At 34.8% G+C, this 16908-nt stretch overlaps 3 protein-coding genes across 5 annotated transcripts in view; 2 read left to right on the top strand and 1 right to left on the bottom strand.

Moving 5' to 3' along the window:
• Nucleotides 1-6: 6 nt before the first annotated feature.
• Nucleotides 7-2102, top strand: LOC140918644 (uncharacterized). The gene is made up of 2 exons (XM_073363983.1): nt 7-402; nt 531-2102. The coding sequence occupies exons 1-2, from the start codon at nt 252-254 to the stop codon at nt 1988-1990; spliced, it is 1611 nt and encodes a 536-aa protein (XP_073220084.1). The 5' UTR covers nt 7-251; the 3' UTR covers nt 1991-2102.
• Nucleotides 2103-3966: 1864 nt separating this feature from the next.
• LOC101495381 (uncharacterized) lies at nt 3967-7374 on the top strand. Of its 3 annotated transcripts, XM_073363945.1 has the most exons (3): nt 3967-4205; nt 4294-4418; nt 5387-7374. In XM_073363945.1, the coding sequence occupies exon 3, from the start codon at nt 5423-5425 to the stop codon at nt 7058-7060; it is 1638 nt and encodes a 545-aa protein (XP_073220046.1). In that variant the 5' UTR covers nt 3967-4205; nt 4294-4418; nt 5387-5422; the 3' UTR covers nt 7061-7374. The 3 variants fall into 3 exon arrangements, with proteins under 3 accessions (XP_073220046.1, XP_073220045.1, XP_004508704.1); XM_073363944.1 differs by lacking the exon at nt 4294-4418 and having other exon boundaries at nt 3968-4205; XM_004508647.4 differs by lacking the exon at nt 3967-4205 and having other exon boundaries at nt 4227-4418.
• A 1134-nt stretch (nt 7375-8508) lies between these two features.
• LOC101495052 (uncharacterized) overlaps nt 8509-16908 on the bottom strand; it is a 9843-nt gene continuing 1443 nt past the window's right edge. Inside the window, exons 3-9 of the mRNA XM_073370944.1 lie at nt 16452-16906; nt 13702-15447; nt 12105-13190; nt 9853-9957; nt 9606-9695; nt 9069-9185; nt 8509-8982 (exon numbers count right to left, since the gene is read on the bottom strand). Coding sequence (XP_073227045.1) covers nt 8509-8982; nt 9069-9185; nt 9606-9695; nt 9853-9957; nt 12105-13190; nt 13702-15447; nt 16452-16906 — 4073 coding nt within the window. The remainder of the gene's footprint in view (nt 8983-9068; nt 9186-9605; nt 9696-9852; nt 9958-12104; nt 13191-13701; nt 15448-16451; nt 16907-16908) is intronic.

Raw genomic sequence — 16908 nt, 5'->3', positions numbered from 1 at the left:
CTGCTGATGAGTACATTGATAGTGATGAAGGTGAAGATAGTGAAAGGGTTACTAGAGTTCCCCGGAATTCAGCTTATTCTTTAAATGGAGTTTCTCGGGTTTTGTACAACAGTCATGACAAAACACACGGAAATCATTCTAGGGGTTTTTCCAACTTAAGTGTACCATATAAGCTTGACTTAAATGTACCATTTAACCCTGAAGTAGAGACAACTGCTAAGTCTTATGATATCGAAGCCCCTACACATCATATGAACAATTGTTGTAATGATCTGTCAATGAGAACAAAATTTGGATCTCAAAATTTGCACAATGATGCCATCAACAAAAGACTTGATCTTGAAGGATGCTCACATAACAAACTTCCAAACAATGGGAAGAAATGTGAATGGAAACCCTCAGGTAATAGTATTAAAGTTATTAATATTATTATACATACTCTTTATTTTCAGATTTGTCAACTGCTAAGCATTCTCAGTTCATATACATGGTTATAACTTGGGTGTTACAATTTATCATTTACTTTTCAGAGCTATGTGGTGGTTTGTTGGATTCTTTTGCTAAAAGTATTCATACAGAAAAGCAATATGTTACAGTTGATTCATTAAGAAAGAATATGAATCAATTTGATGACCTTCCATTTTTTCATTCATCTCATCAAATTGACCAAAGACTTTGTACAGAGAGAAAATTTTTTGGCAGTGAGAGCTTTGCACGAACTCAATCTCTGACAAGTAATGGTTTGGTTGGGGCAATGGAGTTACCTTGCCTTAAAGAATTACCTGCAGTCAAAGGAAAACTCAGTGAAGAAAGTAAAATCTCAACACAAATTGAATCTGTTGTTTTAAATCCTAATAATAAAGGAGTTATACATGGTTTGAAATTAAGGAAGATTGAGGAAAGTAACTTGGGTACAGAGAAGACTCTTGCACTTCAGAGCAACGGAAAGCCGCACATGTCATCCAATCTGCATTCTTTTTTCCAAAACCAACCCGAAAATCAAAGGATTGAAGAAATTGAAAAAGGCTTCATTTCTGATGTAAAGTCACCTTGTATTGATGTGTCTGACTTAAGGGAACAGATTCCCTCCAGTGAGCATTTGATTAAAAATGAGAAGAAGCATGAACATTTGGCAGATATTATTGACCTAAATTCAAGCATGATTGAGGATGAGAATATGCCAATTGATGTTGATTTTCATGCACCCGCGAGTCCAGAGAACAAGGAATGCTCTCCACCTAGAGGAGAATCCGATGAAAACCAGCTCGTGACACCCTTTCAATTTGCAGAACAAGAGCAAACCAGAATTGCAGCAGAGGCTTTGGTTTCCATATCAGGATTTGTGTCCCAGAAAGATATCCAAATGACAACTTGTTCATCGTCTGAATCTTTCATGAATAGTCCTCTACACTGGTTTGCTGGAATTGTTTCCACAACAGTGGATAATCCAGAGAACGATAACAAGACAGATTTCAAAGGTAAGGTAAATGATCTCGAGGAGTTTCTTTTTGGCGAAATGGATTACTTTGAGTTCATGACCTTAAATTTAACCGAGACAAAGGACCTAGATTGCTGCTGCAAGAGTATAAGCCAAACCAAGCAAATTAGTGGATCAGCTTCACCAACTCAACCAAAGAAGCGTGCCCGGACAAATAAGGGAAGGTGGCGAAAGGATTTTCAGAGTGAAATCCTCCCAAGCCTTGCTTCTTTGTCAAGGTACGAGGTGGCTGAGGATCTTCAAACTATTGAAAGCCTTGTAACTCATTCAGAGACAAGTTCTCAAAGAAATGCAAGTAGAAAAGTACTAAGTAGGGGGAGAAGAAGATCTTGTACTTCAACAACTTCTAACACTACAGACACAGACTTGTTGAACTTGAAACAGCTAACTAGTATCACTAAAAAGGGCTTAATAAGTTGGGGAAAGACATGTAAAAAGCGAAGGGGACGAAGATTTCGAATCACTAATCCCCGGTTTATTATTTTTAGTTGAGTATATAACTAATTCTAAGACTATGTTAATTGATATTGGATCAGATTTTTATGAAGTGTAGGATGATTTGTAAATGTCTTCATATATATATATATATGATCATTTGAGTATAGTGACTGAAGGATAGAAAAAATAAGTCTACTGCATATCCTGGTTGTTTCTTGGGAGTGAATTTTTTTCTATATCCTCTAATGTAGGAGATGGAATTTAAGTGCTCTTATTCCAAAAAAATAATTGAAGTGATCAATGTATATTAATAAAAAATAATATAACTGGAACTTGCTGTTCTATTAATCATAAATACTGTAAATTAAAATCTAAACCGTTCAATCTCGATAACTATAGTTGAGCAGGAAATTCTATTTTAGATTATAAGTTTAACAGTATATATTATCGGTGGAAACAACTTTACTCCGATATACAACTACATATGAACTGTGCATAGTCCCTGTTTTCTTAAATTATTTAAGCCCATTACATTAAATTACGCGTTCATACCATAATCTATTTATTCTTACATACTATTGCGGTCAATAATAGGATCACGCAAAACTTTTTTAAATTATTTAAGACCATTACATTAAATTATCTGTTCAAAACATAATGACGGTCTATCATAACATGAAGCTCAATATCTAAAGCTAACTTTAGCTACAAAAATGAATCGAAATGAGTCGATGATCAATGAATAGTTTGAATTTGGTGAATTCAAAAAATAAAAGTGAACTCTTTAATTTTAATTAATATACGAGAAGAAAACTGTTTTCTTCAATCTCAAGTCAAATAATGGCAAAACCTAATTTTGGTTACATTATTAGGCTATTTGACTTTAAAAATGCATGTGTCCTACAGGAATTGAGCTTTCTTTCACAAAATCAATTTGTCCAACCAAGTGAATAATATCTGCTGAGTTTTGGTTTGATTTGATATAATAAAATGTCAATAACTTGAAAAATGAATAAATAAAAGGAAGACGATGATAAAATTGGAGAAAGTAAATGTGGTGGAAGATATAGTCCCATACAATCTCGTATAAGAGGAAAAAATATATTTGAAAATTTGACATATATATTTTAAATTTAGATTAAATATATCAATTTTTATATCTTCTGATATTTAATTTTTCAATTTATAAATACTAGAGAAAAGGAACATATGTTGTCAATATAATTTAGATTTTTTCTTTCTATAAAATAACAATCATTCATTAAAATTGATATAAATTACATTAACAATACAATTCCACGTCGCTAAAATTGAAAAGAATGAAGTTGTGAACATCTTCACTATCTCGAACTAACGGTATAAAACGAAAAATGCTTATAAATATGACAAATTTAAAAACACCAAAGTTATTATTGAATTTACAATGGGTTGAAATTGATACGTCAATTTAAATCAAATAAATACAATAACAAGACGAGAAATCAAAACAACACTGCATCAAAATGAGACGACGAACAATAACAACATCGTACTAAATTGAAGAAATCATAAAAAAATACGGAAAAAAAATTAAATAAATATATAAAAATAATTTATGTAAATAAAAGAGACAAAAAAATGATTTACTTAAGTAATTTCGAATCAAAAATTGACTTGAAAGCAAACCATCTTAAAAAAAGAAAAGAAGAAAAATACAAAATAAAAGACGATGAAAGGAGGTGGCTGTACATCCTAATCTTTGGAGTTTTTATTATAAATTAGTTTTATAGTTATATTTAGTGAAATTTAGCATTTTACAATCATATATTTTCAAAACGACGTTAGAACATAAAATTATGTAAGAATAATGTTTATTTTACATTAGAATATGCAATGTAATGCACATATATATATATAGAGAGAGAGAGATATAAAAAACAGGTTGTAAAAAAGGAGATAGGAAAAGAAAAGAAAAGAAAAAGGATATGTTGACGTGCCATCTTCCTCCGGTCCATTGTAATTATCATATTTTGCATGGTAACAGATAGACAGACAGACTGTTATTCCATCTTCATCACCATCTCTTTCTTTCTCTCTCTCTCTCTCTCTCTCTGGAAGGTTATTACTTTTTTCTCAACAAACGCGCATTCATTGCTTAGCTGTTTTCTTCATTTTGAAACGCTAGCTAGCTAGTTACCACCTCAACTCTCAACCCTTTTGAGTTTTCATCCACAACTATTCCATCTTCCACCCTTCTTTCTTTCCTTTTAACAACAAATAACAAAACAAGGTATCTATATATTCATTACTCTAATTCAATCTTCATGCTCATGCATGCATGCATTTTCAATTCACTTCTAATTAAACATCATATATAGGAGGATCTTATTTCTTTTTATTAAGGATGATGTGTCATGATGATCATGATCTTGAATGTCTGCATAGGATCGTTTCAACTTTCAAGGGATTATTCTCTCATCTCCTCAGATCATACCTTTAATGGGTCTCTGTAGTCAATAGATTTATTTTTTTCTGTAATGTTCTGTTGTTATGATGAGTTTTTTGTCTGAAATTAATCTGAATAAGTTCGTGATGTATGGATCTGCTTTTTCCATTATTTTATTATACAACTTTTTTTAAGTCTCATTATGCCCTGTTTGATTTTTTCTTTAAGGTGCACCAAAATTATAGCAAAACACATAATTATATGTTCTATTCTTTTCTAATAGATGTACCATGTTTAAGGTTATTGTCTATGTGGTAATATTGGTGAAAGCCCTAATTAAAGTTGTCAATTTAATATGTCGTTTCATAAATCCATTCAATCTCAATACCACACAAATTTTACTAACATCTGGTAATTTATTAGACCAAGATACTAAAGAGTTTATATAAAATATATGTTGATAGAAAATTATTATTACACACTTTTCAGTCTGTTTACGTGCTACAAAATGTATGTGTATAGTTAGTTGTAATGCAAAGATTTTAATCATATCCATTCATTCTACATGTTACCTGGCTAGTATCCCTTCATGCAAGTCTTTTTCCTGTGGTTTTCATTATTAAGTTCCTAGTGGTGCTTAATGAAAGGATCCAATTTTTATGCGAGATTAGACATGAAATTTGGACCATGATCTAATTTTTAATTCTCATATTTGAAACATTATTGTGCATGTTTGGATTTCAGTTTAGAAGGTTCAGACATACATGTGAGTCAATCCATCAAGAGAGATGGATTGACTCAAATGTTAGAGTCATTTCAAACCGAAATTCAAGCACACTCATGTCACTAAACAAATAGTGTTACCACATCTCTAACTCATGTTTTGAAATTAGAATTTTTGCACCATTCTAATGAATTCTAGATTCCCAAAAAAAGCTGTAAAACACCTCATGTTATTTTAACTTGCATTACTCTTTTCCCTCCACCTTGCTTTATATATCTGAAAGGATTCTTATCTCTTGCAGGGGTCTTTCAAACTGTTGCTTCATCCTTGATCATTGATGGCCGAGGAAATTAGTGTTAACCAGATGGAGTCAGACAAAATTGAGCCTGAAGATGTTGATAAGAAAGCAAATCCTAATGAAGGATTAGTCATCACAAAAGGTCCGCCTAAGATTCTTTCGCGTTATCTTCGTGAACGTAGGAATTCCTGCCATGATTTATGCAAATTTGGTATTCAACATGCCACTGAAGTAAAACCATGGATCACAACACAGAAAAGGAGAGAAAGAAAAATCAATGATTCAGGAGAAAAAACAGCCACTTCAGAGAAAAACTCACGGCCTTTTGAAGAAACAGATGTCTCCATGGAATATAATAAAAGTGACACAGGGAAATCAAGTTCTAAGCCATCTTCTCTATCTCTACATGTGAAGGAACGTTCCAAAAGTCAAACAAAATGGGAATTAGTAAAAAACAAATGTGCTTTTGGATCAAGCAGTAGAAAAGAAACTTCAAGCACAAGCAACCTGAAAAGAACATCTTCTTGTGGAGGCATTGATAAATCATTAGCACCAAGTTTTCTCTTGTCATCAAAACAAAATGCCAAGAAAATTTCAAGCTCAAGTGATACTGCCAAAAGCTTGATAAGAGTGTCTTCTCTGAAAAATCACGACAAAGGTGAAGAAGTAATACCTGAACCAGCCAACAATGACAATTTACCAGACAAAATTTTGCATGTCATTGAACCTGCCTCAGAAAATTTACCTGAAGAATCTACTTTTGCTTGTGATGCAACTAAGCCACCTTCACCTTCACCATCATCATCATCATCATCATCAGGGGACAAAAGTTTGAAGAGGATTGGCAAGTCTGGTGTGTCTACTGCATCTTCAAGGAAGGGTCTTAGACATGCTGGAAATGGAACTGTATCTGTGACACTCTCTCGTCAATCTTCAGGGAAAAAATTCAAGACAAACATACAGCATAAAGCGCGTAGTGTTTCACGATCATCATCAGCGTTATCATCTGTTTCCTCATCTAACTTTTCTCTCAGAAAACAAAACGGTACTACTACTTACAAGCCCAATAGAGCAGGACATGGTAATCAGGGTGAAAATGTGAAGGTAGGGTACAAAATCAGGCCAAAGATGACCAAAATAGTTGGGGCGGCAAGTAAAGTTACTCCACCTAGGAAATTAACTTTTAGGAGAGGAAAGGTGATTGAAATTCAGCCTCAAAGCAACAACATTCCAAGGAGACTCAAATTTAGACCAGTACGCCTGCTCGGTGACGACATCAAGAGAGATGTATATAGCACAAGAAAAAGGACCATTACCAATAAAGAAGTTGATGGTGGTGAGCTAAATGATGCACATACCAAAACTGATAAAGTTGATCTCAAATACCAAACTTTGGAAAGAGGTAAAAACAGAAGTTTTGGGAGAAAAGTTGGTGTAGATAGAAGCAAGGTAGGTGGTTCAAAATCAGGATCAGAGAAAGTTGTTTTGAGGCATCAAAAAGTGGAAGGGAAGAAACAAAATCCACGTTTGTATAATAATGTGATTGAAGAGACAGCAAGCATGCTTGCTGAACTAAGGAAGAGCAAGGTCAAGGCTCTAGTTGGTGCATTTGAAACTGTCATATCTCTTGATTCTCCTAGAGAGGCCACACCCGCAGAAGTGAGCACAGTTTGTTGAGTGTTACTGAAAACTGTCAACCCTATATTATCTGTGTTATTGTATATATTGAAAATTGTGGATGAGACAAGAAGGAAGAACTGAAGTCGTTCTGAAAGAAGATACTTTGGTTCTAAGCTTTGACCTTTCTGAAATTGCATCCGTTTGTTGCTTGGATTTGTTTAAGTTTGGATTGTTAGTGTTATTTCCTGTGATTTTAACTGTTTCTTCGGGTGTCCTTGAGATTTGGTGAATGATATGATCTTAATGTAATGTATTATTAGTCTTTACTGATATAGAGTTTTTCCTTTAATTATCCGGATAAGGGTAATTCCTATGATATCACCAACAGATTTTGCATTAACAAGTATCTAACTAACAGTTACTATTTACTAATTTTGCATTAACAAGAATTTAACAAGTGCCACAACTTTGCACGCTGACAAGTATATGAATTATGCACTGTATATGTACATAATCTTGAGAAGAAAAATAAAGATCATATAATGTGTCACTCTCAAAGTGAATACGTTAGTAGTAATAATCCAGATATGAGTGGGACACGTGAATTGAGTTACACATAATCAAGTCAAGTGACATTCTCAGTATGTCACAAGCAGTATCATGCCTACGAAAATGAAGCATTTGCTTCGCGATTTTGCTCTTGAAACTAATAAAAAAACAGTACATCACTTGAATTGATACTACAAAAAATGAATAAAAATAACAAAAAATAAAAGAATAGGATTCTCTATTCTAAGAGGATCAACTACAGAGATAGAATACATATATTATTATTTTTTATCAAAACGGAAATGTTTGCCAACCCTTCACCTTTTGATATCCTGCTACTACTGCAGGGTATACAGAACATGGAGATAATATGCAAAATGGAAGTGAAGGAATAGAAGACTTGATTCATTAACTAAATGATGATTAATTTGTTTCTTATACAATAAATCAATTAAAATTAAGGTATCTAGTGAATAAATAAATCTAGTCACTTGCAAACAAGCAATCTAGCTATGCCGTAAAAAACTACAATATTTTCTCATTAAAAAAAAAAAAAAAGACTACAATATTGCAATTGTTTTATATCAACTAATGAATCTAGAAAAATAAATTGTGAATTTACCGTGTAAAGATTGATCATTCACCACCGTATAAAGATTGAAGCCCATATGTGAAATTGGTACCTAGAGTTATGACAACTCCATACCACTTTGTTATGATTAGTTAACCGGCCACTTTTCCATTAATATTTACATATATATTACAAAAATGTTAAACCCTTACTGTGTGGTATATATTACTCGGATAGTTTTATGTTGTAAGAGCCTTTTCAGCTTTTTGTATGTTCATTTGCAGTATAGGCATGCTTGAAGATCATTGGATAGTCAAAAATGAGTTCACATAGCTTAATCAGACTTCATCAACCCCGTTGGCAATATCAGCTGAAAAGAACTGCTCTACTCGGTCAAGAAAACTGTGAGGAAATCTACAGTGCAACATTGAATGTGACGTCTCTGAACTAAGTTGTTTGTACTTAAGAACTGCTTCGTCCGAATTCTTAGTTGCCTTGCTGTCCCGCAGGCTTCTCCATTTCCCAAAGTACCCCTCTTTCCCAAGGAAGCCCTGGTTCCTTTGCCATTGGAACGGCCGTGTTTCATGGGAACGTCCACCTGTGGTTTTCTAAATTCAGTACCTGGTTGGTTACTCCCACTAGATTCATCTATTGGGCAATTGTCTAAGTTAAAATTAAGCTGAGTGGTAGGTGCAGCATTTCTGCAAGATCTTAGCAAGGAAAGTAGCATGTCAACACTTAGTTCTTGCTGAACCATGAACTTGTTCTGCTCGCACCCATAGCATGCAGCAACTAATGTGCCAGCCAAGATTGGCATCAACTCTGGGTCACTGAAGAAAACAAATGGCAGATCGCATACCTGTCTTCTTACAACTGAACATTAGATTATCTAAAACAAAAATTGATTAAAAAAAAACAAAAAAACAAATCTTCTTAAATGTTGACCTTGTGGAGGATGGTGGGAGTGGGACTCTTTGCCCATCGAAGGACAGCTTGATTTCCAGGATGAAATAATGCAAAGTGACCAAGAAGTGATAGTGATTCAAGCATAAGTGAACCAACCTGAGTATCAATGCAGATTGTGGCATTAAAGTAACTGTAGTTATGTGCTCCCATGACACATTAACTGAAGACATCTAAATACTAATACACAGCATGAAGATTAATGTAAGGTGTTAATCTGTGAAACTTTTAAGCAAAGGAGGTGGCTGTAATTTCAGAAAATAGAGGTTATTGATTTAATATTATCAACTCTCTAGAGTTCAGTATGATTTACCATTTTAGTTTGGGGAGCCTCGTGGAACACCATGACTACAAAATAAGTAACCCTGCCTATGTTTACCATCCACCAACACTAAATACTCGATTGAAGAAATTTCATTTTATAAGGTTCTAGAGTTAGGCAAGCCAGGGTTACGAAGGCCAAGTTAAGTCAAGTCTTTCATCAATAAAAAGTACTAATGATTTTCGTCGGTGATTTACCTGATCATTAGGAGCTTTCCACCTGGTGGCACAATGGGAAAGAAGGAAGCTCATCAAATGGAAAATTTCCATTTTCAGATCTGGCATAGCCTATGAGCAAAACAGGAAAAGGAACATAGGGAAATGTCAGCAAGAACCAGCAGCACCAGGGGAGAGAATAACATAATCTAAGCCTTCTTTAGCTTAGCATTTAGCTGCTTTAAATATTGATTATCATTATTATTGTAAGTTGAATCAGTCAACTTACCAGCATTCGCTGCAAAAATGCAAGATCCAGTAGAGCCACGTTATTCAACACCTTCAATACTCCAGTTGCCACCTCTTCAAAATTAGATGGCAGGATAAAGGATGTCTAGAAGAAAATGAAATTATTACCAGTGTTGAAGTTGTGGGATTTTAGAGAAATGGAGGAGAAAAAATAATAAGGGTTTAAATATTATTAATAATAGCTTTATGCTAACTTGATTACAAAAGACTCAATAATAATCTCTATTTATAGAGAAACATAGACTCAATCATAAATCAGGAATAAATCACAATAATAATGAGAGATATTCTAAAATATCTCTATAATTATAAATTGATCGTAAGAAATAACTTAAGATACTCTAATATAATATAAAAGATCTTATAAGATATTTTCTAATATTATAACAATCAGGAAACACTAGGAGAAAACCATGTATTTTTCCTTTATGATGTATTGAACAATACAATTGAAGGAAAAATTGGACATGTAAACAACTAGTAAATGGCCAAATTGTCAAAAGAAAAGAAAATATATTTGCTTAGTAACAACACTTGATATCGGGAAATTATTCAGAGGTTATGTTCACAATGCAATCAATATATCACTAGCCCCAATAATCCATTTCCAGGGACCAAGATAATTGAGGAAAATCAGATTCTGAAGGCAAGGAAGTTCAAAACAACATAACCTAAAAACTAAATACTACAGGCTAAATGCTAATGACCAGATAGTCAAAAAGTAGTAAGAATTTCAACCATGATTTAAACAAAGAACTTAAAAGTATCAAATATTTGCAGCCAGATCAATTTTTAACATATCAGTTCTCAGGCTAAAGACAGCCTCAACTTAAAAGCAAAACATACTACATGTTCAACTTGCCCAACTACGAATACACAGGGAACTGCAAATCTTTAAGTGTCATCATAACAAAAGTATAAAAATAAAATAGAGGAGACCAGAAGCTAAGGACAAACAACAAATCAGGGACTGTCAGCAAACAGTAGCTGCTTAACAAAATATTATACTCAATTATCATGTGTATACTTTATTGAGAATTATCTATATTTAAGGTAGTAGTATTGTTAAATATAATTGCCACAAGATTGTAAAATGATTAATCGTGTCTTTTTGTGTTTCCCTTCTAGTTTGTAGGGGTTGTTGTCTCCTCACTAAGTCTTTGTGACTTACCCCTTCATGTTGTTTATTTTTTTTCAGATTCACAGGCAACTGAGTAGTAAGTTGTTAGTAGATTCAGGTCTCGGTCACATTTTTTGGTAGACCTCCTTGATCGGCGGCCGTTTTGTTATGTATCTGTTGAGTCATGGAGTATTCTGCAGCTATTTTAAGTCTAGAAAGTCATTTTAGAATGTATTAAACCTTTAGATTTACTCTTTCGAAATATTGACTGGATTAAAGGTTCGAAACAGGATTTTTATATTTGGAAACGTTGAAATTACAGAGAATACCGTTGAAATTTTGAGAAATATTATTTTTTGGAAGTATAGAGATATTTAGAACTATTTTATTGTTGAATTGCTAAGTTGGTCAATAGGCTTGTCAAATTAGGAGTATTAGTCTTTGCGCCAGTCACAGTGTCGGTTTTTGGGTCGTGACATTGTCCAAGACTCAAAATGCTATTTATTACTTTTCCCTCTTCAAAAAAGGCTCAAGATCCACTAAAGTTGAAATTCAATAGAAACTCCATATTACATCCTACTCCCTCCGTCCCTTAATAATTGTTGCATTTGCAAGAAAAAATTGTCCCAAAATAATTGTCGTTTTTTGTTTCCAATGCAACTTTAATTTCTTTTTACCAATCATACTCTCTAAGTAATACCATATGCATCACTCTCAATTTATTATCCCTTCACTTTACATTTATAATAATTAGAATGAATCAATAGTTTATAAGAATAGTTTGATAAAATTATTCTTCTTTCTCTTTCATTTATCATATTTTCTTAATCTGTGTGAAATGATCAAATGCGATAATTATTTTGGGAAGGAGAGAGTAATTCCCAAATAAATGACTGGAAATGCTTCATAATAGATCCACATCACCTAGAATATTTAGCACCAAAATGTTTAGTCAACAATATTCACAAAGATGCAATAGAAAATGAAAAATAAAATGTGGAATAATGGAAATATCAGAAATATAATGAGTTTTCATAATAACGACTTCAACATAAATTATTATTATTGTTGTAAATGATAAATCATTTTACACGTTACAGAAGAAAACTTACTTGTTCAGAGGATGATCTATTGTTTGCCTGCAGGAGAACAGCAGTCAAAAGAGAAGGCAGACTGACAAGTCCTGTTTCAGACACAGCTGAAAGAAGGAATACCACTGGCTGAGCCAAAATTGATTCTTTTTCATTTTTCTGTGCTGTATGTTTTTCATCTCTCAGGGGAACAACAGAAGTAGTAATATCCTCATTCTGGTTTTTCTTGGATTCATCTGGATTAATGATCTTCTCCATATCATTGCTTTTCAATGTAACAGAACAATCATGCTCCAATTCACAGCCTTTGCCAATAGCAATCGATTCATCATTCCTCTTCACTTTACTTATTTCATTCAGTGGTCTGTCCTCGGGGACATCAGGCAATTGCATAACTGAGCCGCTATTGATCACCGATAAGTGATTGAAATCTCCCCAGGAATTCTTCACTACAGAGAGTACAGAATTTGCAAACTTAACCCCTTCATTGCCAATTTCCTGCTTCGTTGCCATTGGAGAAGATTCCCAGTCAATATAACTCAACTTACCAGGTCTGAAAGTCAAAACCATCAAAAGATGTATGCTAAAGAGAATAGGGGCAGGAAATGCTGACCCTTCCATCTGAGGCCTATCATGAAGTGCAAAAAGATCTCTCAACCGGTGAATCACTTGATATGAAATCAATAACTCCAGCAAGCCATCACGCATTTGAAGTTGTCTTGCTTCTGAGCTAATATGGCCAAAAATAGCAGTGACAGTCCACAAAAAATTATTTAATATTTCAGAAATTGATTCAAAGTTCTCTGCTGATGCTTTAGTTGAGGGCAGACTGATGTTGCCAGGAATACTTAAAGATGCTACAATCTTTATGTAATTCTCAAGAGCTGCTGAAAGCATCGGGATGATTGGGGGCAGAAGATTCTGTGCAATGAAATAACTCCTATTTGCAGGTGCAGATAGTACAACTCTCAGAAGTTTTAACAGATGCAATGTAACTTGGCATGCTTCAGGTTTTGATGTGTGCGAAGCGGGCAGGGCAGAAGCAATAAAATCAAGTAGTCCAGCTTGTCGAGATGCTTGCAACTCAGGATCCTTTCCCTCCAAATACTAGAAATAGTAATCAATATAACTGACATGTTATAATTAACTATAGCAATTAAAAAATATTATAATCTCTAAATTCCACAGTATGAAGAGGCAACGTGCACATTTAAACTGTAGATATGTCCTACGAAATTGGAATCTAGTAGTCAGAAACAAGGAGTTGGTGGGACAGTTGTCCAAATAATTTATTGATCTATAAATTCTTACTAAACAACACAAAGACATATTCAAGTTTCAAGGAGAAAAATCCATAGCAAAACTCAGGAATAACCAGAAACTAACACAAAAACAAAAATTTGTAGTTTTTCCAGACAAATAGTTATTCACCATCTAAATAAGATCTCTCCAAGAAGTGCTACATGAATTTACACAAGATTCCTAATTCAAAGTGCAGAGACGAAAATTCAATGCACAAACACAACCTGACTCAAGTTCTCAACTGTTAACAATTTAGAACTTTCAGGTACAGAGATAAGGAGAGAGATATAATTTCCAATGAATGAAAAAATAATACCTTAATCATTTCAGAAATTATTAGCACTATACTTGTGGCCCCTTCTTTTCTTGCTTGCCGAAGTCTTTGAAGTTCTTGAAGCCACCGGCCAACTTTTGCCCTGGCAGCACCCACTGCTACTCTATATCCAAGAGGGGGCTCAACAAACTCATACTTCAAAGCCATTAGCTTTTGTCGAATTCTCTTAATTCTTCTCTTTATTGAGGGTTGTGATGCGATATTGCCAATTCCAAGACTAGAACCTATTCCAGAGGCAATGTTTGTTTGAGAATCATCGCTGCTGTTAGTCGGTATAGATCTACCTTGGCCCTCCTTATTTAATGATCGACGTGGTAAAGGAGACGACTGGTCCCTCAAATTTGCTCTCTCCCGAATTTGCTCCAGGTAAATCTTGCGACGTTGTTCACTCTCATTAAGTCTTTCTGCCAATTTTTGTGCCAAAAGTTCAGCCTCTTCTTGTTGTGCTTTGGCTCTTTCTTCCTTTCTTCGAAGCTGCTCAATTGCCCTTGCCTCCCGTGCTGCACTTGATGCTTTTCTTTCTTCTTCCCTTCTGACTTGAGCCTCCTCCTTTTTCCGTTGTATCTCAGCAAGACGCTGTAACTTTTCAGCCTCAATGAGTTTCCGGCGTTCCAGAACAGCTTCTTCCCTTGCCAGATCTTCCTTTTGTTTAGATTTTATCACCTGGAGCTTTTCAGCTCTTCTCAACTCTGACTCGTGAAGTTTTTGACGCAATATCAATTTTTTATTTTCTTCATTTAAGGAAGTAATAAACCGAATCTCATTTACCTTGCTACTTTCATCACCAGCCCTCTTTGCCACTTGAGCTAGAAAAGCTTCATGACGAGATTCACTCCTTTGATGGCGGGCATACATGCCCTCTCGTAACTTCATATGACGAACAGCATGCCACTCAGTGACACGATTTAATTTTTGAGACGTACGTTGAAGCTTTTGGACTCTTTCATTCTCTAACTCACTTCTGATTCTCATAGCCCGAGCATGCTTTTCTTCGGCTTCCTTTTTTAAGTCAGAAGTTGTTTTCTTCTTTTTTTCAGGAGACATTAGTTTATCATGCAGCGTACGTACACGCTCAGCACTTTTCCTGCTAAGACTAGGTGAATGTGACATGCGGGAAGAAACACGAAATGGAGATGAAAGTATGTCCTCCCAGTTCCTCTTCTCCTTCCAAGCATTCAAGGACTTTCCCGGTGCAGTACTCCTCTTTTCCTTGTCCTTTTCAGACAACGGCATTTGCCTCCGAAGGTTATCGGCGGATCTAGGGTTCTTCTCATTAATAATTTCGGTTGGTGCTCTATCTTTCTTCGAATGCAGCTTGTCAGCTCCAGATCCAAGGTGAACTCTTTTACCCTTGGATAATTTTGATAAATTAACTTCTGAGGTTAATATGCTTCCTGGTGTGTCGCATCCACTTTGAATCGTGATTTCTTCACAGGATTTTTCCCCTTCGATATTATATTCTTTTCCATTCAGATTGACTTGGTTAGCATCAGAAGATGCAATATGATTTCTTGACATTGCTATTGGATCGTTGGCATTGTGTGTTCCATCACTGACCCTAGATGCTTTCATATTGCTCACAGATTCAGAAGCAAAACATTTAGACATGGAATTTTCTGTTTTATTACTTGATTGCATGCTAGCTCGCTCTTGTTGAATCTTCCTAAAAGCCTCAAGAGATGAAGATAGTATATCTGCCCTATGCGGTGAAGTTGTCATTCTTCGGACCTAGAACCAGAGCAACTGAAAATATTTAGCTTAAGAAAGTCATTGTGCAGATTTCTAATAGGCAATACACATAATCTCATATGTGATGTCAAAGGAAACGGTATACTGGAAACCATAAATTAAGCAGGAACACAAGTCATTGCAGTTGTATTCACTTATCTTTTTCTGTCGCAGTCCATGACAAGAACATGAACTAATGATTGTTAGTCTAAATTACAACAATATTTATAATAGCACAAATAGTATAGTGAATCAAGTTGGAATGACACATACCATGCATAAGTTAATAAAATAAAATAAAATAAACAAATAATACCCAGAGGTGGGTGAGACCATAAGGACTTGTTCGAATTGTTAAATTAATCAGTTTACATATGATTTGATCCTAACATATCCATACCCAGTCATATAACATAGTGAGAGAGAGAGAGAGAGAGAGAGAGAGAGAGAGACTCCAAATATATATTCGCTTGCATACACGGATAGATGTTTATGCAGAATTGCAGATACATATCAAGATGGGGCATATTCACGCAGAAAAACCTATCCCTCTGAAATGTACCACATAGGTCAAAAGGGAGTAAACTTCCGTATCAACTATATCATATGCAAACAAAGAAACAAAGCCCATAAGAGAAAAGAAGCTGTGCATAGTCTAATCATACAAATGATTATTAAATGTGCATGCACATGACACTCAGATCGGCCCTCACGTTCAAAAGTAATAAGTTAATCATCTTTAGAGTTCATCCTTTCTGAGAACTGAAAGACCGAACAGGTCGTCGTACATTTGTTCAGTGCAGAGGAAGAATGGAGACATTACTTTTCAAAAATGGTGAATTTGTTGTTAGTGAACAAATTCTTTTTCCCTTATCAAGGTCCACATAGTCTAGTACAATATATAAAATCCATGAAAGGCACATTGTGGGATCTTAAACCACAATAGATCAACCTGAACAACGGAACGAAGCAGACTAATAGCAACTATATATGATCAAGCATACCTCCCATGAGAGAGCATGTGGCCTGCGATGATCACTCTTCAAAATGACAGGAACTCCATCAATTACTTGAGAAGACTTTTTAACCTTCTCAAATTCCTCAACTCTAGTGATTAGCTCTTTAAAATCAGATGCAGACTCCTCAAGAACAAGAATTGCCTCTTTCATCTGATCCAAATCACATTCTAGTTCACAAAGAAGATACAGTTCATCTACAGACCTATTAAGATTCTCAAATAGAAAGCACCAAAGCCTCTGCCTAAACCTTTCTTTGCTTTCATTTGAATCACCTTCTTCTAGAGCATTATGTGATCCTGACAACACATTATCCATATCACCATCTGGTTGATCCCTTATCTCTTCGACAGAAGCAGAATCACTGAAAGTTTCAGGCACTTGTGATTCAGTACCCTGGGAAGTAACCTCTTTGCTTAAGCTGCAATTCTGTTCTGGCATTCCT

The sequence above is a fragment of the Cicer arietinum genome, chromosome 7 (assembly GCF_000331145.2).
Source record: "Cicer arietinum cultivar CDC Frontier isolate Library 1 chromosome 7, Cicar.CDCFrontier_v2.0, whole genome shotgun sequence".
NCBI lineage: Eukaryota > Viridiplantae > Streptophyta > Magnoliopsida > Fabales > Fabaceae > Cicer > Cicer arietinum.
Note: the sequence above shows the minus strand (reverse complement) of the source record. Positions and strands in the feature narration are given on the sequence as shown.

Coding starts and splice junctions, on each gene's coding strand:
- LOC101495381 (XM_073363945.1), top strand. CDS start 5,423: ATGGCCGAGGAAATTAGTGTTAACCAGATGGAGTCAGACAAAATTGAG.
- LOC140918644 (XM_073363983.1), top strand. CDS start 252: ATGAACAATTGTTGTAATGATCTGTCAATGAGAACAAAATTTGGATCT. Junction 403..530: donor ATGTGAATGGAAACCCTCAG/GTAATAGTATTA, acceptor TTTACTTTTCAG/AGCTATGTGGTGGTTTGTTG.